Source organism: Parasteatoda tepidariorum, chromosome 11, assembly GCF_982258835.1.
Source record: "Parasteatoda tepidariorum strain Cologne lab strain chromosome 11, Ptep-v5.0, whole genome shotgun sequence".
In the NCBI taxonomy this organism is placed as follows: Eukaryota; Metazoa; Arthropoda; class Arachnida; order Araneae; family Theridiidae; genus Parasteatoda; species Parasteatoda tepidariorum.
Window position 1 is genome coordinate 34,848,737 of NC_141765.1, and position 18,610 is coordinate 34,867,346.

An 18,610-nucleotide genomic window follows, 5' to 3' on the forward strand; every position below is an offset into this window, starting at 1 on the left:
AATAAAAGGTCAAAATTTAACACAGTAAATTTTTCATTAAATTTTAGGGCATCAGATTACTTTAAGGGTTAAACTTTTGGGGAAAATTACACTGGGAAACATTTTTTTTTGCTTTATGTTACATGAGATGTTTTAACGGATCTTGTATATTTTCGCATAGCTAACTTTCAAGTCTGCAATCCGTTTCTCTCTCCAAGCTGCTCTTATTTTTTAAATAACCTTTTTGCCGAAATGTAGAAATTTGAAAACGTTATGTATAACAGGATGTCACGTAAGTTTCGCAAAAAATTTCTAGAAGAAAAAAGGCACATCATCAGGATTAAAACTGCATAGGAACCCTTGTCTAAAAATGTCATCATACGCCGCTAGGGGTGCCTCTCCTATCATGAGCTGTTTCTTCGCTTACTTCTGAACAGGTCATAATAGGGAAGAGTTCGTAGCCCCAAAAAAGGACATTTAAGGCCAAGGTTTCCGATGCAATTTCCTTGATTTGCACACTTCGACAAAAAAAAAATTAATTAAAAATTTCAGTTTAAAAAAATCTGTAGCTGTAGGAGTAAAATAAATTTCCTCACACCCGAATTAGATAAAATCAAATATTTGCATAAATGCAGCAAAAAAATTTGCCCTTTAGTGTGATTAGCGTTACGATCATTACGGTTTGGACAATATTCTATTTCACGTCCAAGAAAAATTTCTAGGAGAAATAGGGCATTTGATTGCAAAATTATTTCATAAAATCAGAAGAAAATATTTAAAAGTATTAAACAGTAATTTCATTGATAGATCAAGCTATTTGACTGATTCATGTTGAAACAACTGGAAACTACCTAAATAACTAAAATCTGTGTAATACTCCCAACTTTTGAGAACTGCCCATTATAAAATATATCCCAAGCGACACTTGAATTTCAGTATGATTCCTTGATTACTTCTAAAAATCTATTAACTACTTCTAAAAAAATCGATTAACTACTTTTACAAATCTAGTAACTACTTTTTCTAAGAAAACATAGCTCTTTGATTATTTTAAACGCACCGATGAAAAATGCATTGTTGCGCATTCACAATGAGAATATCATCTGTTGCAAACTACAATCGATATTTTCCTTGAAGACTATAGTTTAAAAGTCTAATTGAAGCAGAATTATCAAAAAGAGAAGAAATTGAATTCAAGTGAAGTTCAGGACAAAACGTTTTAGCCCTTCAATAATTTTTGTTGAATGCGAAAGTGTTTGAAAGTGTTGAAATTGTATGAAAATGTGCTTTATTTGTTAAGTTTAAAATTTATAAATTTTTGAATGCTTACCTGTTTAACATAGAAGTTACTTTATAACTACCCTTATACTTATTCTTAGAATTCTTTTTTTTTGGAAAAGTCAGAATTACATTATCATTAGGGATCACAAAATAATATTTAAGCAGGAAAAAATAAAAATAAAATTTCAAAATTTGATGAATAACTTTTGAGAAAAATGGGAATGACAAATAAATAAATACATAAGTTAAAATAAAATAGAAACCAGTATGATTGATGGAAGAAATTGAGAGGAGTTCAATGGATTATATAAAAAAAACCCGTTTAAATTTCCCATGGCAATCAAATTGGTTTCTACCTTTTATATTCGCTTTTCACAATAGTGATTTCCCAGGATTTGATAAATTTTTTTGTTTTTTCCTCGCTAAAATATTTATTGGCCATTTCTAATGAATAAAATTTGACTTCTAAAAATATATATTTTTCTCAATGCCTATTCTTACTCCTTTCTATTCTTATTTTTTCTTAAAGAATCTTATTTTATAAAATCGCATTCATTGCATAGTTTTACTACATTTCATGAGCTGTTTCGTTTAATTATTTATTATATATTTTTAATTTTTTAGACCCAGTGATACATATATTGCTTATTTACCTGTCGCACATGTCCTAGAGCTTGCAGCAGGTAAGAAATAAAAATAAGGGATTATTTACTGTTATTCTTTAGACTTTTTTCGAAATGTTGAAACCATTTAAAAAAGAGAAAAGTGGTATAAAAAATGAAGTAATTTGGATAATTTTTGACCTTATAGTTGGATTTCAATTGAATAAGTTTAATTCTTTTTGAGTCAAAGAACCTATCAAATACATAGTTCCTCGATTCTATGGTGCTGGGTGTTACTTTATTAATTTGCTTAAGTATTTCGTCGCAAAATTATATTTTCTTTAGGAGATGGCATCGAAGCCTATCTTTTGGGCATTTGTAATAAATAAGTATTTTTAATATAATTAATATTATATTATTATTTGAAATATTTAATATTATACTATTTGTAATAAAAAAATCTAAACGGTAGTTTGAAATAAAATACAGATTTCTTTATTTTATAATAACATTTTTATTTAATCATAAAGTTGATATCAAAGCAACAACACAACTAGTTTTCACTCTGCTGGTATAATTCCGTCCTTTTAATATTTTCAATCATATAGTTTGGCATAATTATGCCTCAAGTAGAAAATCCTTACTAATCAGATATATATATATATATATATATATATATATATATATATATATATATATATATATATATATATATATATATATATATATATATATATAAAATAAATAAATAGATACAAGAAAACACGAAGAAAGTTAAGAAAAACAATAAGTTTCATTTATTGCGCTTAAGCTGCAAGTAAACAGAACCCATTAGATAAGTTCAAAATGAAGAATAAAACAAAGAAAAGTTAAAGACATATGAAAAAAGGGGGAAATAATAAGTAAAAAAATAACAAACAACAGTTTAAAAAAAAAAAGGATGAAATTTTATTTAAAAAAACGGAAAAAAAACGGGAAAAAAAAGAAAGATATAATCCCTTCATCAGCCCACACGATTATATCCGTTAAGCATTATATCTTTCCTTTTTTTCCCGTTTTTCCGGTTTTTTAAATAAAATTTCATCCTTTTTTTTTCTTTTTTGAACTGTTGTTTGTTATTTTTTTACTTATTATTTCCCCCTTTTTTCATATGTCTTTCATTTTTCTTTGTTTTATTCTTCATTTTGAATATATATATATATATATATATATATATATATATATATATATATATATATATATATATATATATAAATATTGGAGTTATTTCAGTATCAGTATCCTGTGCAAGTAGTTGAATATAAACGATTCATGTTTAATAGTTACTTGCTCGTCCAAAAAAAAAAAATGTTGCCAGTTTGTGATTTCCAGGGAAGCTTTCGCGCTCTTTCATACTCTAAGACTTCATGAATGTCCTGTTTCATTAATGAGTAAAGCGAATGGACTAATGGACGAATCTGTCCATAAATCTGCCTAGATTAAAAGAAGGGGTTTGAAAAAGTTTAAACAGCATTTTTAATAAATTACTCTATTCATAATGTTAATTGCATTTTACTTATGTTTCTTTATTTATTTTGTATAGAATGCTATTTGAGTACATTAGGAGTGGCGATTGGATTTTCATCAGCTCAGACTTTAACAGATTTTGTAAGTAAATGTCACCTTTTCTTAATAACTTTAATTTATTCCATTTTCTCGGCTGTACATTTTTGACTAAAATATGTCAATAAAATTTCAGAGCACTGCTGTAAAAAAGGGACAAAAAGGAGATATTTCAATACTTAAGCCAACTTTGTTTCTTACTGTGCCAGTAAGTTTTGATGATTTAATTTTTTGCCACATTTATTTATTTGTTTGTAAAAATTTAGTTCCGGTACAGATTTTTTCGTCCCTTTCAAATTTTGATTTTTGTTAAAAAAAAAAAAAAAAAACTAAATTAGTAGTTAGATAACAAAGTAGGTCTAGTCTGATCTAAGATATCAGCATTTTAGATGTCAGTGACTGTTGCAGCCTGTAAAATACTTTAGAAAATATACTGCAGGTATGTTCTGTGTGTTAGAAAAGCATATATAACAGAGGAAGTAGTTTGTGCATTGAACTTGTAGAGTAACGATAGCGCAGTGTTGTCTTTAGATTGTGAATCTGACTATAATTATAGAAGTTATAAAGGGAAAAGTGTTACCAAGTTGTGGAAAGTGTTCCAAAGCACAATCTTCCCGGTCAAAGTAAAGATTTGACTCTTAATTTTTTTTCAATGCCCACCTGGGATGACATTTCGTCAATTCAGGTGTGGGGCCTCAGGTCTTATTAAACTCTTAAGAGAATTTTTTTATTCTCTTCTATTTTTAATGGCGGGCACTTGGGGGTTGTCCCATTGGCCACAAAAATGCCAGAACTGCTACTCTCTTCTCGTTACCCAGTGGGCACCTGTGGCGAAGCCACAGGCGGTGAAGCAGCGTCGATCACGTCACACAACCACAAACCCGTTTATAGGGCGGATCACATTCACACAATCACACACAAAGGAGAAAGGACATAGAACACAGAGAGAAAGAAACATCCATGCCCTGACCAGGATTCGAACCCGCAACCAGCAGCTCCGCAGTCAGGCACGCTAACCAGGTCGGCTCTTATGAGACTCTTATTAAACAGCAAATACATAAAAAAATTCAAGACTTTTCATCGTATTTTTTAAATAAATATTTGTATAATATGTTATAGTATTATATTACAAATCATATTAATTTTAAAATAATTTTTTATTACAGCTAATTCTAGATCGTATTCGAAAAAGCATTATTCAACTAGCAGGCAAAGATGATACCTTTAAGAGACTGATGTTTGACTTCGCCGTTGAATATAAAAATTTTTGGGATGCTAAGGGGTTTCAAACCCCTCGATTAAATAGGTAAATATTTTTTAATACAATATTATACTGTTCTCATACTCAGCTTCTTATTTCCTATTAAATTATGAAATTCATTCAAAATAATTTATTTTTATATTAATAAATACAAACTTGTTAGTTACCGTTGCACTTGGTATTATCGACAACCTTCGAAACAAAGCACTTTGATGTCTCCAGATCGAGAAGTAAAATGCATCATTTATACTTATCATCTTTTAGAGCGTATGATGATATTCGTGCTCCCCCCCTCAATTTAACCCTTAAACGGATGGTTGCAACCATATAAGTGGCATGGCCCTTTCAGTTATTCGGTGCAGTACCGTAGATATAATAGTTAAAATCATTTTATAATTTCTATCATTCTTACTGTTGCCATATTAACAGTTAATTTAATTGCAATCATTGTAATTAGTTATTGCAATCAATTGTTATAATTATATCTGGTGAGAAGTAGGCTTCTTCCGGACCATTAAGGGTTTAAATTTGGAGAGATCATTCTTATATACAAGATTTTTCGTAATTACCACCCTTAATACAAATGATTAAAATCCTTTTAAAAAGTATGCATATTGGTGGTCGTTAATTAATATTTAATCTTACGAATCAATGTTCGGGAAAGTGACACTGAAAACATCATAACCCGTTTTATTGCCGGAGGAAACAGAGAGAAGTTAACAATTGGTTAGTATAAACACCTTAAAGTTTCATCAGGTAATTAATGCCTTTAATGTCATTTGTCTTTAGGATAACCAATGTAGTTTTAATATTTTTCATCTCACCTTCCTCACTTGTCATTTTGTCATCCGAAAGAAAGATTTCGATATAGTTTTATTTCTCTCTCACTGTAATATTTCTTTTAAATCCCAAATGTGCATACTTTTTAACTTCATTTTTCATAAAGACTATAAAAATATTTTCATAATAGTTTCTACGGAACACCTTGTAATGAAAAGATAGCAAAAATCATACATTATAATTTTAAAATTTAAGCAGAACTTAACTAAATTTACGTTTCGTGAAACACAATTCTTGTTCTTTAAAACAGTTTCAGGTTGTTAGAATCAATTGCCAAACAATACCTAAGTCATTTTAGAATGTAGTATAGTTAAATTTTTATATTTTTTCATAAAACAGGCAAAAATGACGCGTTAATTTTCGCTGTATTTTGTATACACAACTACATGATCAAAAATATTAACTTCATACTACACACTATTATTATTTTCAACTTCATTTCAAACAAAAACTGCATTATTTTAAAATAAACATTATAAGATATGCCTTTCTTATGAAAACAAAAAATTTTACAGTACATAATTTTGTAAAAAGATTTAGTATGTTAGCATATTTCTTTACTATAACTAAACAATGAAATAAAAGTACTTAAATAACAATAAAAAGTACTTAAATAACAACTGAAACTACCGTCAATTTAATATTAAAGATGCTGAATAAAGCATAGCAAACGGAAAATATAAATATCAAAATTAATGATTTATTGAAATTACATACATTTGCTGACTTGTGTGCTCAATATATAGGCTTATAAGTCATTGTCAAGTAGAAAATACAGATAGAACAATTCAGAGAAAGACATCACAAAGAATACATCCAGGGTTACGGCGGGATTCGATCCCGCTACCTCCACGCTTAACAGAGCGTTTGGACCGGCGATACCGCTTGGCCAGGGAGGCCCCTCAAAATTAATGCCATTCAATTTCACTTCCTTTAAAAAGTTTATACATAATTTGTTGCCAGATGCGTTTAATTAATAGTATATAAAGAAATTAACAAATATTAATATTTTTAATAGCATTACAAGCAAAAAAAAAAAATTCTTATTAGCTCAAAACTACATTGTTTACATTTAGTTTTGACGTTTTCAGTGCACTTCCGGTGTTTCGGAATCTCACTTCCGGTTTCAAAATCAGCTATAACTTTGCTTCTAATTATCGAAATTTTAAAAACAAAACATTTTTAGAATCCTAAGAGTTCATTCTTTTCAAAAATGCAAAAAACAGAAATTCGAATTATTTGATGAAATCGGTCATTTTAAGGCAGGCAGACCTTAAGACTAAATTTAAATTCGACATATCTTATGCAAATTATCTCCACACATTTTGCAATCGCATGTAAGATTGACAAAATCTTTATTTATTTATTTCATGATCTCTTTTTAGACCTTAAAAATGCTTCTATGTCGAATTTTATTCTTTAAAACCTTTCTACAAATAAAAATATCAGCACTTGCTTATAAAATGCGTATTATATTTCTTCGAACATTGCTCTAGCAATCTGAAATAATTCTTTTTCTTTTATCCTTAGAAATTTGCTACAGACTTATAAAGACTTCATGGGCGGAAACCTACGAATAATGTGTTGCGGCAGTGCACCTCTTTCACCTGATACTCAAAGATTTATTCGATCTGTTTTGAATGTTAATGTCATTCAAGGGTATGGATTGACAGAATCAGTAGCATCTGCTACTGGAATGGACTGTAAGTTCCTAATATATATTGTCATATTATTTGCGAAATTATGTCTTCATTTTTTTCATAGCGAAATTCACGTTTCATAGATATTTAATAATTAGCAATATAGTATGACAGTTTACGGTCACATAAAAGCCTACATTTAATAACTTTTATTTGTGTATTCTGTAGGCTTAAATAAAGCGATTTCCATTTTGGTATGATCGCTGAACTTTAAGCACCAAATTTACTTTTGACTACATATTGTATTTTATGAATTTATATTAAAATAAGTAATATTTATTTTTTAGGTGAGGATTATAGTGTTGGAAGAGTTGGTGCACCTTTATCGACTTGTAGATTACGTCTTGTGGATTGGAAAGAAGGTGCATAACAATTTTGTTATTTTCGGCATAAAAAATGTGAATGAGAGAGAAAGTAATAAGGGGAAAACATTTTAGAAATTTAAAATAAAATACATAAAGAAATAGCATTAAATCAGGGACAGAGATTAATTTTATACATTTGTATTTGATCTACTTTTTTGTCATTAATTGAGTCGTTCAGTTGTTGTTGTTGTAATTGTAGTTCATTTACGTCGCACTAGAGCTGTGCAATGGGCTACTGGCGACGGTCTGGGAAACATCCCTGGGGATGATCCGAAGACATGCCATCACAATTTTGATCCTCTGAAGAGGGGATGGCACCCCCGTTTCGGTAGCCCGACGACCAGCACGCGAAGTCGAGTACTTTACGGTAGAACAGTTTAACGAGGACCAATACCCCACTCCCTCGGTCCCTATGCAGACAGATGCAAGTGGTCAACCACCCGCACACTGCCCGCAGTCAGTGATGCTTGACTTCGGTGATCTGCTGGTAACCGTGTCTTAACGATCAGTCCACTGCGGGACTCCGCCCAGTTACGAAACTAGTTAATTGTACTTTCTGAAACAAAAAATTAAATGTGTTAAATACAGCATCTTATGTCGTTTAGGATCAGCTTCAATATGGACTTCAATAAGAATACTTCAATAAAAAATGGAACTATATATATATATATATATATATATATATATATATATATATATATATATATATATATATATATATATATATATATATATATATATATATATATATATATATATATATATATATATATATATATATATATTTCTAACTCACCCTGGATTGAGGTGTAGACCCATTTCTATGGTGGTTAGTGGTTAGAGCATCTGACTACGATCCCAAAGGTCTTTGGTTTGAATCCTGCCGGCAGCCAACAACACTCTCACTCCACATTGGTGACTACAGACACTCAAATTCTCGGTAGATATCAGCTCGATAGATATCAGCACTACTCTACATAGCTTTGTTCCTCGGCTTGCCTTGATTGGACAAATAAATCATCTGGGTCTACATTGTCAAGGCACGAACAGCACTGGAATGGTGACTTCACTAAAAACCAGGCGGCCTCTCAATCTCGTGAAACGTTCACGAGTTCACGACTGATAGTGAGTCAAACTTCTCGTTCAGTGCAGGAGGAGTGTGCGGCATCCACTACACATATAAAGCTTCTTAATTCAGAATTGAACCTCATTGTACATTCTTTTCAAAGATGTTCTCAAACATCCTTGGTTCGAATCCTGCCGGCAGACAACAAACATCTCTCTCCCACTCTCCTCCACAATATTTCAGTTTCCCTCCCCATTTTACAAGTTTCATCTAACAACAGACAGCAGATTTTACTCCTGGGCTACTCAATTGTGCGTGCAGTGATATGTTTGAAAATAAAAATTTAGGTTTAGAGACGAGAAGGTACTCCAAGTTTTCCTCGCTAATCGAACTAAAACGTATACACAGAGTTCCAAATAGTAATCAATGCATGCTCAATGTGTTAATTACTTTACAAATTAATATTTTTATTTATAGAAAATTAAGAATTCAATTACTTCGTTGAAATAAAATATATTTTTGGATTGAAAATGACTCGAAAATCAGTCTGTCAAATGTATATTTAGTGCTTGTTTGAGGAACTCCCTGTAATTATTTTTTAAACTTTCTTTTTTTCGCCAAAACTTTGCATTTGAAAATTTATTTTTTCATAACCAGAGATGAATAGCAAAATATTTTTTTCTCAAGTTCCATCAAAAAATGCAATTTAATTGGCAACGGATACTTAGGAATTTTTCTTAGTGTAATATCTAACAGGAATCAACTTATAAATTCATCAGCCCTACCCCAAAAAATCCTTTCATGCTACTTCACGAAAATTTATTTTACTGTAAATGTACTAAATTTCTAGAGTAAAACTATTTTTCGTGATAACTTTTTCTAAGTAATACTGTCTTAATATGATTTTTAATAACCTAAATGATTGGAAAAGGTTCTTTAAATTTGTATTAAATCAAGATTTAGCTCTATTAATATAGGACACAGTTTCGAACAAACCTTTAATTTTCATTTTTTGAAAAGTATAAGCCTAATAAAACTGTTTAAGTATAGATAAAAAAATAAAAATTTTAAGGTTCTTTGCTGCCGATTTAAATGAAATTTATTTATGAAAAAAAGCTAAGCCCAATTTACAGATCTCGGGGCTTTAGGCTCACAGTCACTTGGGGATCCTCTAAAAGAGTTGACAAGTATCAGTTAACATGCATGGTTCTTAATCACAATATCAAAAGATATATAAAAATTCAAAGCTTTATTTAGCTAATTTAGGAAAAATACTAATATTTAATTGATAGCGTAAGAGTTATTAGTAAGAATGATAAAAATCATATAGGAAACAAGATATTTATGCTAAATATCTAGCAAAGCATCTAAAGCATTTTAAAAAAATTATTTGTAAGATCTATTATCTCTTCAAAAAGCAAGTACAAAGCACTAACAAGTTAAAGGTCGAACTAGGTAGAAAAATTAAAATAATTTTTCCTTAATAGGTAATTTATGGTGGGGCCCCAGGGAAGTTTAGGATCCAGGGCTTGTGTCCCGAGTCCCCTTCCGTAAATCAGTACCTGAAAAAGCGAAACCATAAGAAAGTTGTAGTTGTGGTTAATTTATTCATCATAATAAATTACTATCTAATTTATTATAGTTTAATATATTTGTGAGTAGAAATTTCAATCTAAACACTTAAAATTTGGAAATATTTTAAATTTATCAGAACTTTTCGGTGTTTTTCAGGAAACTATCACGTTCTGGATAAACCTAATCCACGAGGTGAGGTCATAATAGGAGGGGATGCATTGACTTTAGGTTACTTTAAAAATTCTAAACAAACAATGGATTCCTATAAAATTGAAGGAGGTGAACGCTGGTTCTACACTGGGGATATTGGTGAAGTTTTTCCTGATGGAACACTAAAAATTATTGGTATGTTATACACAATAATATATATATTTATATACGTATATGTTTGATTAAGAATTATATTGATTTTTAAGAATCAGACAGGTTGGATAACTGACATTTTTGATTTTGAAATTTTCAGGTTATGTTCTTTATGTAAAACTATTAGACATTAGTTTTTTTATTTTTGGGAGAGGGTCAAAACTGAAGATATTCGAGCATTTTCAAAAAAGAAAAAAATATCTATTTACGTGCGGTCATACTTTTTGTGAAGTGAAGAAACCACGGCACTGATCCTTTTTTGTGTTCCACTACTCTCACACTAAATATTAAGATATAAATTCTTTCAGTGGAGCTTTACATCAAAGGTCGAAGGTCATTTAAAGATCTTCGATTATGAGGTAAAACTTAGACTTTGACCGTCAAGATCTACTTGTGACAAAATAGTGAAAGACAAAGATATATATTTCAGTGAATATATATTTTTGAGTAAATATCTTGATATTAACTAATGAGTAGTACCTAAAAATATATGTCTGGTATACATTTGATGCGACCTGAAAATTATTCTGAAAGTAGCAAGAAACTAAAATTTTGCACAATTTCAAGTTCATTAGTTGCTTTCCCCAAAACTATACAACTAGGAAATTTAAAACGAAAAGAAGTCTTAAGTCAAATAAAAACAAAATCAAATCACAGATCTATAGTTATATGATATAATCTATATGATTATATGGTTAATATGGATCTATGGTGTGAAATGTTTTAAAAATATGTTTTAGGCACAGTATAAATATCTAAGGTCAACACCTTCTCTCGAGGTGAGCTTTAGTCTCTATCTAAAGTTTGATGAGAGTGAGGTGACCCCTCGTGCCCCGACTCGTTTCTATCCATCAGGCATGTGTTAAAATATTCCTAATTAATTTTTTACGTTGAATTGAATGATATCTTATTTAAAACGATATATCTAATATTTAAGAAGTTGTGTAAGTTTTAAATGGAATGTGAGCAAATTCTGATTGATACATGCATCTAATATTGTTATCCTGGTAACTGAGGTATTGATTCGAATGTATATTTTAAAGAATTGATAGGAACATTTCAGTTCACTGACAATAGAAAAGTTATAAAAGTTTTAAGTAGGTAATTGAAAAAAAATTACACAAAAGATTTATAACTTTTAAACTACTAGTAAACTGAAATGATGCTTTCAATTGCTTAAAAATACATTGGGATAAATGCCCCACTTGCTTAGGGAGTAAAGTCAGATACAAAGAGTCAGAATTTACTATCTTTCCTTTTGAAACTTAAATAAATATTTAAAAATTGGACAAATCGTTTTAAGTGTGGTTTCATTACATTGGGAACATTATATCATTTTCTTAGATAGCAAGCAGTAAGTTTTGCTAGCCTTTATCTCCTCCTTCTTCGTAAATTCTAAATAGAAACTAGAGTTCACCTCGAGGGAGGGTTAACTTCAGATATTAATATTGAGCCTAAATCACATCTTTTAAAACAACCTAGAGCTTTCAAAAAACTATTTCCGTATTCAATTGATTAGGTATGGGCCTCAAAGTTTAGGACCACATTTTATAAAAGTTGAATCAGTTACCATTGATCGATGAATTTATTTTGTTTCTGCTACACTGAAAGCTCCTTTTCCAACAAATTTCTTGTCTAATTTTAGTAAAGGCAGTTAATCAGTTTGAAATTGTCAAAATTACAGCTTTTTGTTACTTCCAGGTAATAATTAAACTATCTATCATGAAACTAAACGATCATTAAACCTGAATAAATTTAGATTTAATGATTGGATCTTCACGTAGTCGATCGGATCTTCACAATCTTAATGGTTCAAGGGAGGAAATATGCTCACATATAAGTAACATATAAGTAACATACATTTTAAGTAATCAGTGCAAACGTTATTTTAAGTTACGAAAATAGACACAGAAACGTACTTTCTCTGAATAAACATACCTTTTTTTCAACGGATTTAGATTAGTTAGCCTCAAAATATGGGAGGTAGCATTAATCTGGGAAATATGGTCCAGGTAGTTAAGTAAAAAAAGCGGTCCACAGTTTAGATCCCTTAGTATTAATTTTACTTTTTGTGTATTTCACCATATCTTGGAAAAATTTGTAGCGAATTGAAAATTTTTTGCTCACAATTGCAAAATTCAATTATCCAAAGATAATTTCAGGCAAAAAATAATTTTTTATAATTATTTATAATTTTTTTATCAATTTACTTAATAATAGTTGGAAAAATTTTGAATTGTAAGGTATACAAATTTTTACATCATTTTAAAGAATTTAATTTAAAAAGGCAAACTATAAAAGTTGAACAATATTGATCGAATAGTTCCTGAAATATCGAATTTTAAATATACGACTTTTTTAAGACAATTTAAACTGACGACTGAGAACGAATTCCATAAGAAGAAAATTCAAAATTTTTTCGACTATTATTAAGTAAAAAAATAGAAAGTCATAAATGACTATTAAAAATTATTTCTTGTATGGAATTATCATTGGATAAATGAATTTTATAATTGTGCACAAACTTTTTTCAATTTTTTTCTAGAAGTTTCCGAGATAAAGCGAAATATGCAATAAGAAAAATTAACATTTAGGTGTTCAGACTTTCGACCCCTTTCCTGACCAAACTATGATATTATATCCTATTTCCGAATATACCCAAATTAGGAACTCTACTTCTACCTTGATTGCTACAACTCTCCATATTTTGAAAGTAAAGAATCCAAATCCATCGAAAAAGAATTTTTTTTCAAGGAATATATGTTTTTGTGTCGGATTTCGTATCTTGAAATATCATTCGAACTAATTAATTAACATAAATGAGGTCCTCCCGTGAACCATTAAGTTTGAGTCCTTAGGTCAATCATTAGGTCAAAAAATCCGATCATTAGGTCAAAACTTATTCAGGGTGTTCGTTTTTTATTTTTTATTTTGCTCACTGCACACCATACATATGTCGACTTTTAATGTACTAATCATTAGCTTGTATTCCTAGAAATATATACCTTTTTGGTATAATCCTTGATGGCACAAGTAAGTTTTGACAGTCAAAGTTAAAGAAAATAGCCTTATTTCAATTTTTTTTAATGACATTTGACCTTAAATGCAAAGGTTCACTGAAAGTATTTATGTCTTAATAGTCAGTGTGAAAGTAGTAGAGCACAAAATAATGGTCACAGTCGTTGTTCGTTCAATCATTTCAGAAAAAAGTATTGCCGCATGCAAATAAATGTGTTTTCTTCTTGAGGATCATCAGTTTTGATTACCCAAAACTTCGAGAAAAAAACACGCATCTAATAGTTTTGCATAAAAATCATATCCTGAAAATTTCAACAAAATCAAATGTCAAGTATCCAACCTGTTTGACTCTTAAAAAAAAAACTTGCTCTTAACAATGTAAAGATGATTAGTAATAAAGTAATGAACAATTATTTATAATAATCTTTCCAATGTTAAAATTGTAATTTGCTTTCAACTTAAATAACAGGTTCTAAGAAGACAATGAAATGTTGAGGAAAGTTGTCCTTTGCCAAGTTCAATTTATAATTATTTTCGTCCGACTAAAACGCGTTTGCTAAGTTAGAAATTTTGGTTTACTTATTATTTATTTAGAAGCGGGAAAGGAAACTTTAAAAATAAATAAATAATGAAACTTGTTATTCATTAGTAATATTCTTTGCTAGTCCAAACGAGGAAACTATGGAAATTGTCGCAAAAAAATTGTAAAGCTTAAAAATGGAGTTTTCTTCATTTAAAAATAATTTTCTTAAGAAAAATATCGAATGTTGTTTCCTTAAAGAACAGTTTTTAAATTTTTTCCTCAACAGCATCTAGAAATCTTTCAAATAAAGAAGTTTAAAATATCATTTTTGCCTCGAGAAGTATTTAATTACAAAGATTTGTACGGAAATATATGCATGAGGATCATTTCAATTTTTTTTTATAGTTGTATGAGATTAAAAACAATAAATTTAAGAAAATGCTCTGAATAATTTTTGAGAATAATAATTTAATAATTATTTGCTCAACAACCCATACAGTTTTGAATTTACAAATAGTAAAATAATACTTATTATTTTATTTATTTATTTTTTATAATGAGATTTATAGAAATCGCACAACGAATGGAAGAGCTAGTGATCTAAAAGACTAAATAATACCATTTCGTAAAATATTTGTAATAAAACTACGCCTTTAGTTGTTGTATTTCACTCACTTTGTCTATTCTAATTGAGAAAAAAATGTAAGATTCCTACTTATTTTTTGTCTTCAAATAGCAGTACATCGTAATTTAACATGTAGAGGGCTTTCATTGTTTCATTTTAATTGTTCTTAGCCTACTATACAATTGACCAATTTGTTATCATTATTTTATTTTTAAGAAACTAACTTGACTGAGATATCACTATTTTCTAGGCCCACATTCAAATGAAAGAACTCATTCATTGAAGGTTTTTATTAATAATTTTTCTTAACCCTTTGGCGCAGATGGGATACAAGTGTCTTTTTTATATATTTTTTTCAAACGCTCTAATTACGAGTAAAAATATATTTAAATATTTTTTAATTATAAAAAACAGTCTAATAGTTCTATAATAAAAAATCTGTTAGGTTATCGGAATTATATTTTTACTGCAATATAAAATCTAAAAAAAGTAGTTCGAAATTTTTTCTTTGTTCATATTCAAAAATTTAACAATAAATATTGTAAATTAAGGAAATTTCAATAATGAATTAGTTTCTCTTAGATTTAAATAAATGCAAATAATTTGAAAAATTTTTGTTCGGAAGTGAGCCGTGTTGGGAAGATTTTACTTTCAACACAGAAAAGGAAACAGTTGTTCTATGCTGTGTTTCATAACCATAAATTATTAAAATGCTAAATATTATATTTTTCATTTATTTTGATCTAAATTAATTGAAGTAATGAAAAAGTGTAAATATTATGTTTAATGAAAATTCTACATCAAAGCTTCCTACATTTCTGTTTTTGATTTTGCTCGTAATTATTCGTTCTAAATTTTTGGTTGACTATAGTTAATTATTATTTATTTATTTGTTACAATTTGCTTTTATTATAGTGCAGTTTATTTGCTGCGTCTTCTTAATGTTTTTCTTTTTTCAAATTTATTTTTATTGCTTTGCAGATAGAAAGAAAGATCTAGTAAAGTTGCAATTCGGCGAGTATGTAGCTTTGGGGAAGATAGAGGCCGAGCTCAAAACTTGTCCACTAATTGAAAATATTTGTGTATATGGAAATAGCTTTCATACATACATTATTGCTCTTGTTATTCCTTCTCAACTCGAGTTAAAACGCTTAGCACAAGAGCTAGGAAAAGAGGATTTAACTTTTAAGGAGATGTGCGCGGACGAAGAGATTACAAATTTAGCATCTGAAAGAATCCGAGAATACGGCAAGCAATGTAAGTATCAAAAAATCCTTGTTGCAGATAGAAATTTAAAGATCTTCAAAGCAATTTGAACTCATTTACAAAAATACCCTTTAAGGTGTTTAGTAACCAAAATAGACTTATCAGCAGAAAACTTTTCCCTAACACTAAAAAATGTACTGTCAAAAATTGAAAAAAAAAAAACTAAAAATTATTATTATTATTTTAAATGTTATGTGTTATATGTTTCTACTTTAATTTCCCTTATAGGCTAATTATGACTAAATCAAGAAACTTAAATATTTTTTTCATAAAATAAAAGAATTTTTCTCACTCGAAAACCATTGGAATTTGTTTTTTATTTTAATTAAAACAGAAGCTAAAAAAATTAAAAAACCATTTTCCCTTATTAGGCTGACATAAAATTGATCGCCTATTTAGCCCTATGTCTTAAAAAGAGTGTTTGAAAGTTATTTTAAAGTGTTTTCTCTTTATTTCCACAATTTTTAAATTTAATATCTTAACATTTTGAAGTTCGATTTAATAGTATTTTTTCCTTAATGCTATCTACATATTTGTCTAGGGAGAAGACTACGCACTAACAGATCAAACTATAAATTTTTATTTTTCAGTAAAAGTAAAAAGAAAAATTGTATTTTTTACATTTTTGTCAAATGCGTTACAATATTAGCTGTAAATTATTTAAAAATTAATATTATATCTAACGTATAGTCTATTGTTTAAGTTCCCTTCATCCGCTTCAAGAAATATATAAATAGAAAAGAAAAAAATTAACAGTCGACTTGTTTCAAGCGCTGAAAAATAGGAGCTCATTTAAGACTTGCCAGACGTGGATGATAAGACAGGAAAGTGGTTTGAAATATGAAAAGTTAAGTTCCCAACAAAAAAATGGAAAAATAAAGGTGAGAAACAAAACTAAAAAACCACAGTAGTTAAGAGAATTAAAAAAAGATGAAAAACAGAACAAGAAAAACCACTGTGGCCGAGAGAGCAAATCAGGGTAAAATGCATTTCCACGCGCCAATGGGATGTGGTGAAGAATTAATGTCGTTAACAACAGATTCAGCATTCATATGAATAAACCAAGATTTCAGGGCATCAGGATGAGCTGATGTAACTGGGGTGAAAATAATTTTGGCTAACGGATACATCTATTATGTTCCTTAAGTCTAAATTTTAAAAACGCGTCTAGTTTGTCTGATGTAGCTAAGGTCTCGCTGACAATCGAAACACCCTAATAGTGAATGCACCCCTAGGAATGTGATAAATGCCCTAACGATTATATAAGTGATGCGATTACGATTATTTTTTCTATTGACATATATTTGAAGCGAATGAATCCGGTAATATCCTACCGTTTTAGTTTCTCGGAATTATTTATTTAAGATAAAGCTGTAACTTAAAATTGTAAGATACTTTTAAATTCTAAAATAAAATTTAAGTATGAAAATTATTTTCGAAATAATTATAAAGCTTATATTTAATAGGTCGCTTGTTTGGATCTGAATTACCAAATAAAATAAGACTTTGCCACGAAGAATGGAGCCCTGAGTCTGGCCTAGTCACAGCTGCTTTTAAGCTACGAAGAAAAGATATAGAAAACCATTATAAATCGGTGATAGATAGTATGTACTCAAAGAGCAATGACAAAGGAACTAGCTCAACATGATCTACGTCAACTTGTAAGATTGCAGAATTTTGACGCCATCTATTGCTTCATTATGATCAAACTCAATGGAAACACATCAATATTTTTCAAGAGCATTTACAAGTTAAATTTGCTTATTTTTCACGAAAAGTTTTTAAACAGACTGACTATAAACATTGCCTTTAAATTTTTAATATCATTTTACATTATTCGTACGTCTCAGTTATGTAGAACTACATGTTAAAAACAAAAAATATTGCCATGGATTTTTCTATCAGTTTTAAGAGTTAAAATAAAAGTTTCTTAGTTTTTCGCTCTGCACTAAATTTTAATATTCATTCTTAAATATTTATGTTATAATCCTAAAAGGTAAGTATTAACAAGATGGCACGACTTCTATATTTATTTCCAGGAGACAGCATTAAGGATCGTGTTTTGAAAATACTCTGCCTAAAGTATTTTTTTTTTTTTTTTTACTATGACAAAAGTTGGAAAAATGTGTTTTTTAATAAGCCTTTAAAGACATAAAAGCAATCTTTTTAAATTCTTGATTTATATTTTATTGCAATAAATTTTTATATTCATGTAGTTTCAATATTTGTGTGTGATTTTTTTTATGAATTACTTCGTTCTTCTATAAACTACCACCACTTTTATGCTCACTATTCACGTGAAAGAACAACTATAGCTCAATACTAAATTCTTTTGTACGGCCCCCCATTAAAGCGAAATTATTATTATCCCATTGTCCAGACCTTGGCCAAAGGATACCTGATGGCTCTTTGTTTGCCAAGGTCCAGACTATAGTATAACTTCATGGGAACTTTTAAAGGTAAAAACTATGTTTTAATTCTTTCTAACGTACAAGACGTATTATAAACAGATGAACTCTGCTCAAATAATAAGTAATGTGTTTC

The 18,610-nt window shown here is 29.2% G+C and overlaps 1 protein-coding gene across 2 annotated transcripts in view; it reads left to right on the forward strand.

Moving 5' to 3' along the window:
- LOC107443697 (long-chain-fatty-acid--CoA ligase 4) overlaps window positions 1-18,288 on the forward strand; it is a 47,030-nt gene extending 28,742 nt beyond the window's left edge. For both annotated transcript variants that reach the window (XM_087155192.1, XM_087155193.1), the window contains exons 9-17: window positions 1,885-1,943; window positions 3,445-3,509; window positions 3,601-3,672; window positions 4,631-4,770; window positions 7,096-7,268; window positions 7,553-7,627; window positions 10,428-10,616; window positions 15,782-16,057; window positions 17,533-18,288. In XM_087155192.1, coding sequence (XP_087011318.1) covers window positions 1,885-1,943; window positions 3,445-3,509; window positions 3,601-3,672; window positions 4,631-4,770; window positions 7,096-7,268; window positions 7,553-7,627; window positions 10,428-10,616; window positions 15,782-16,057; window positions 17,533-17,714 — 1,231 coding nt within the window. In that variant the 3' untranslated portion in view covers window positions 17,715-18,288. The remainder of the gene's footprint in view (window positions 1-1,884; window positions 1,944-3,444; window positions 3,510-3,600; window positions 3,673-4,630; window positions 4,771-7,095; window positions 7,269-7,552; window positions 7,628-10,427; window positions 10,617-15,781; window positions 16,058-17,532) is intronic.
- The last annotated feature ends 322 nt before the right edge of the window (window positions 18,289-18,610 follow it).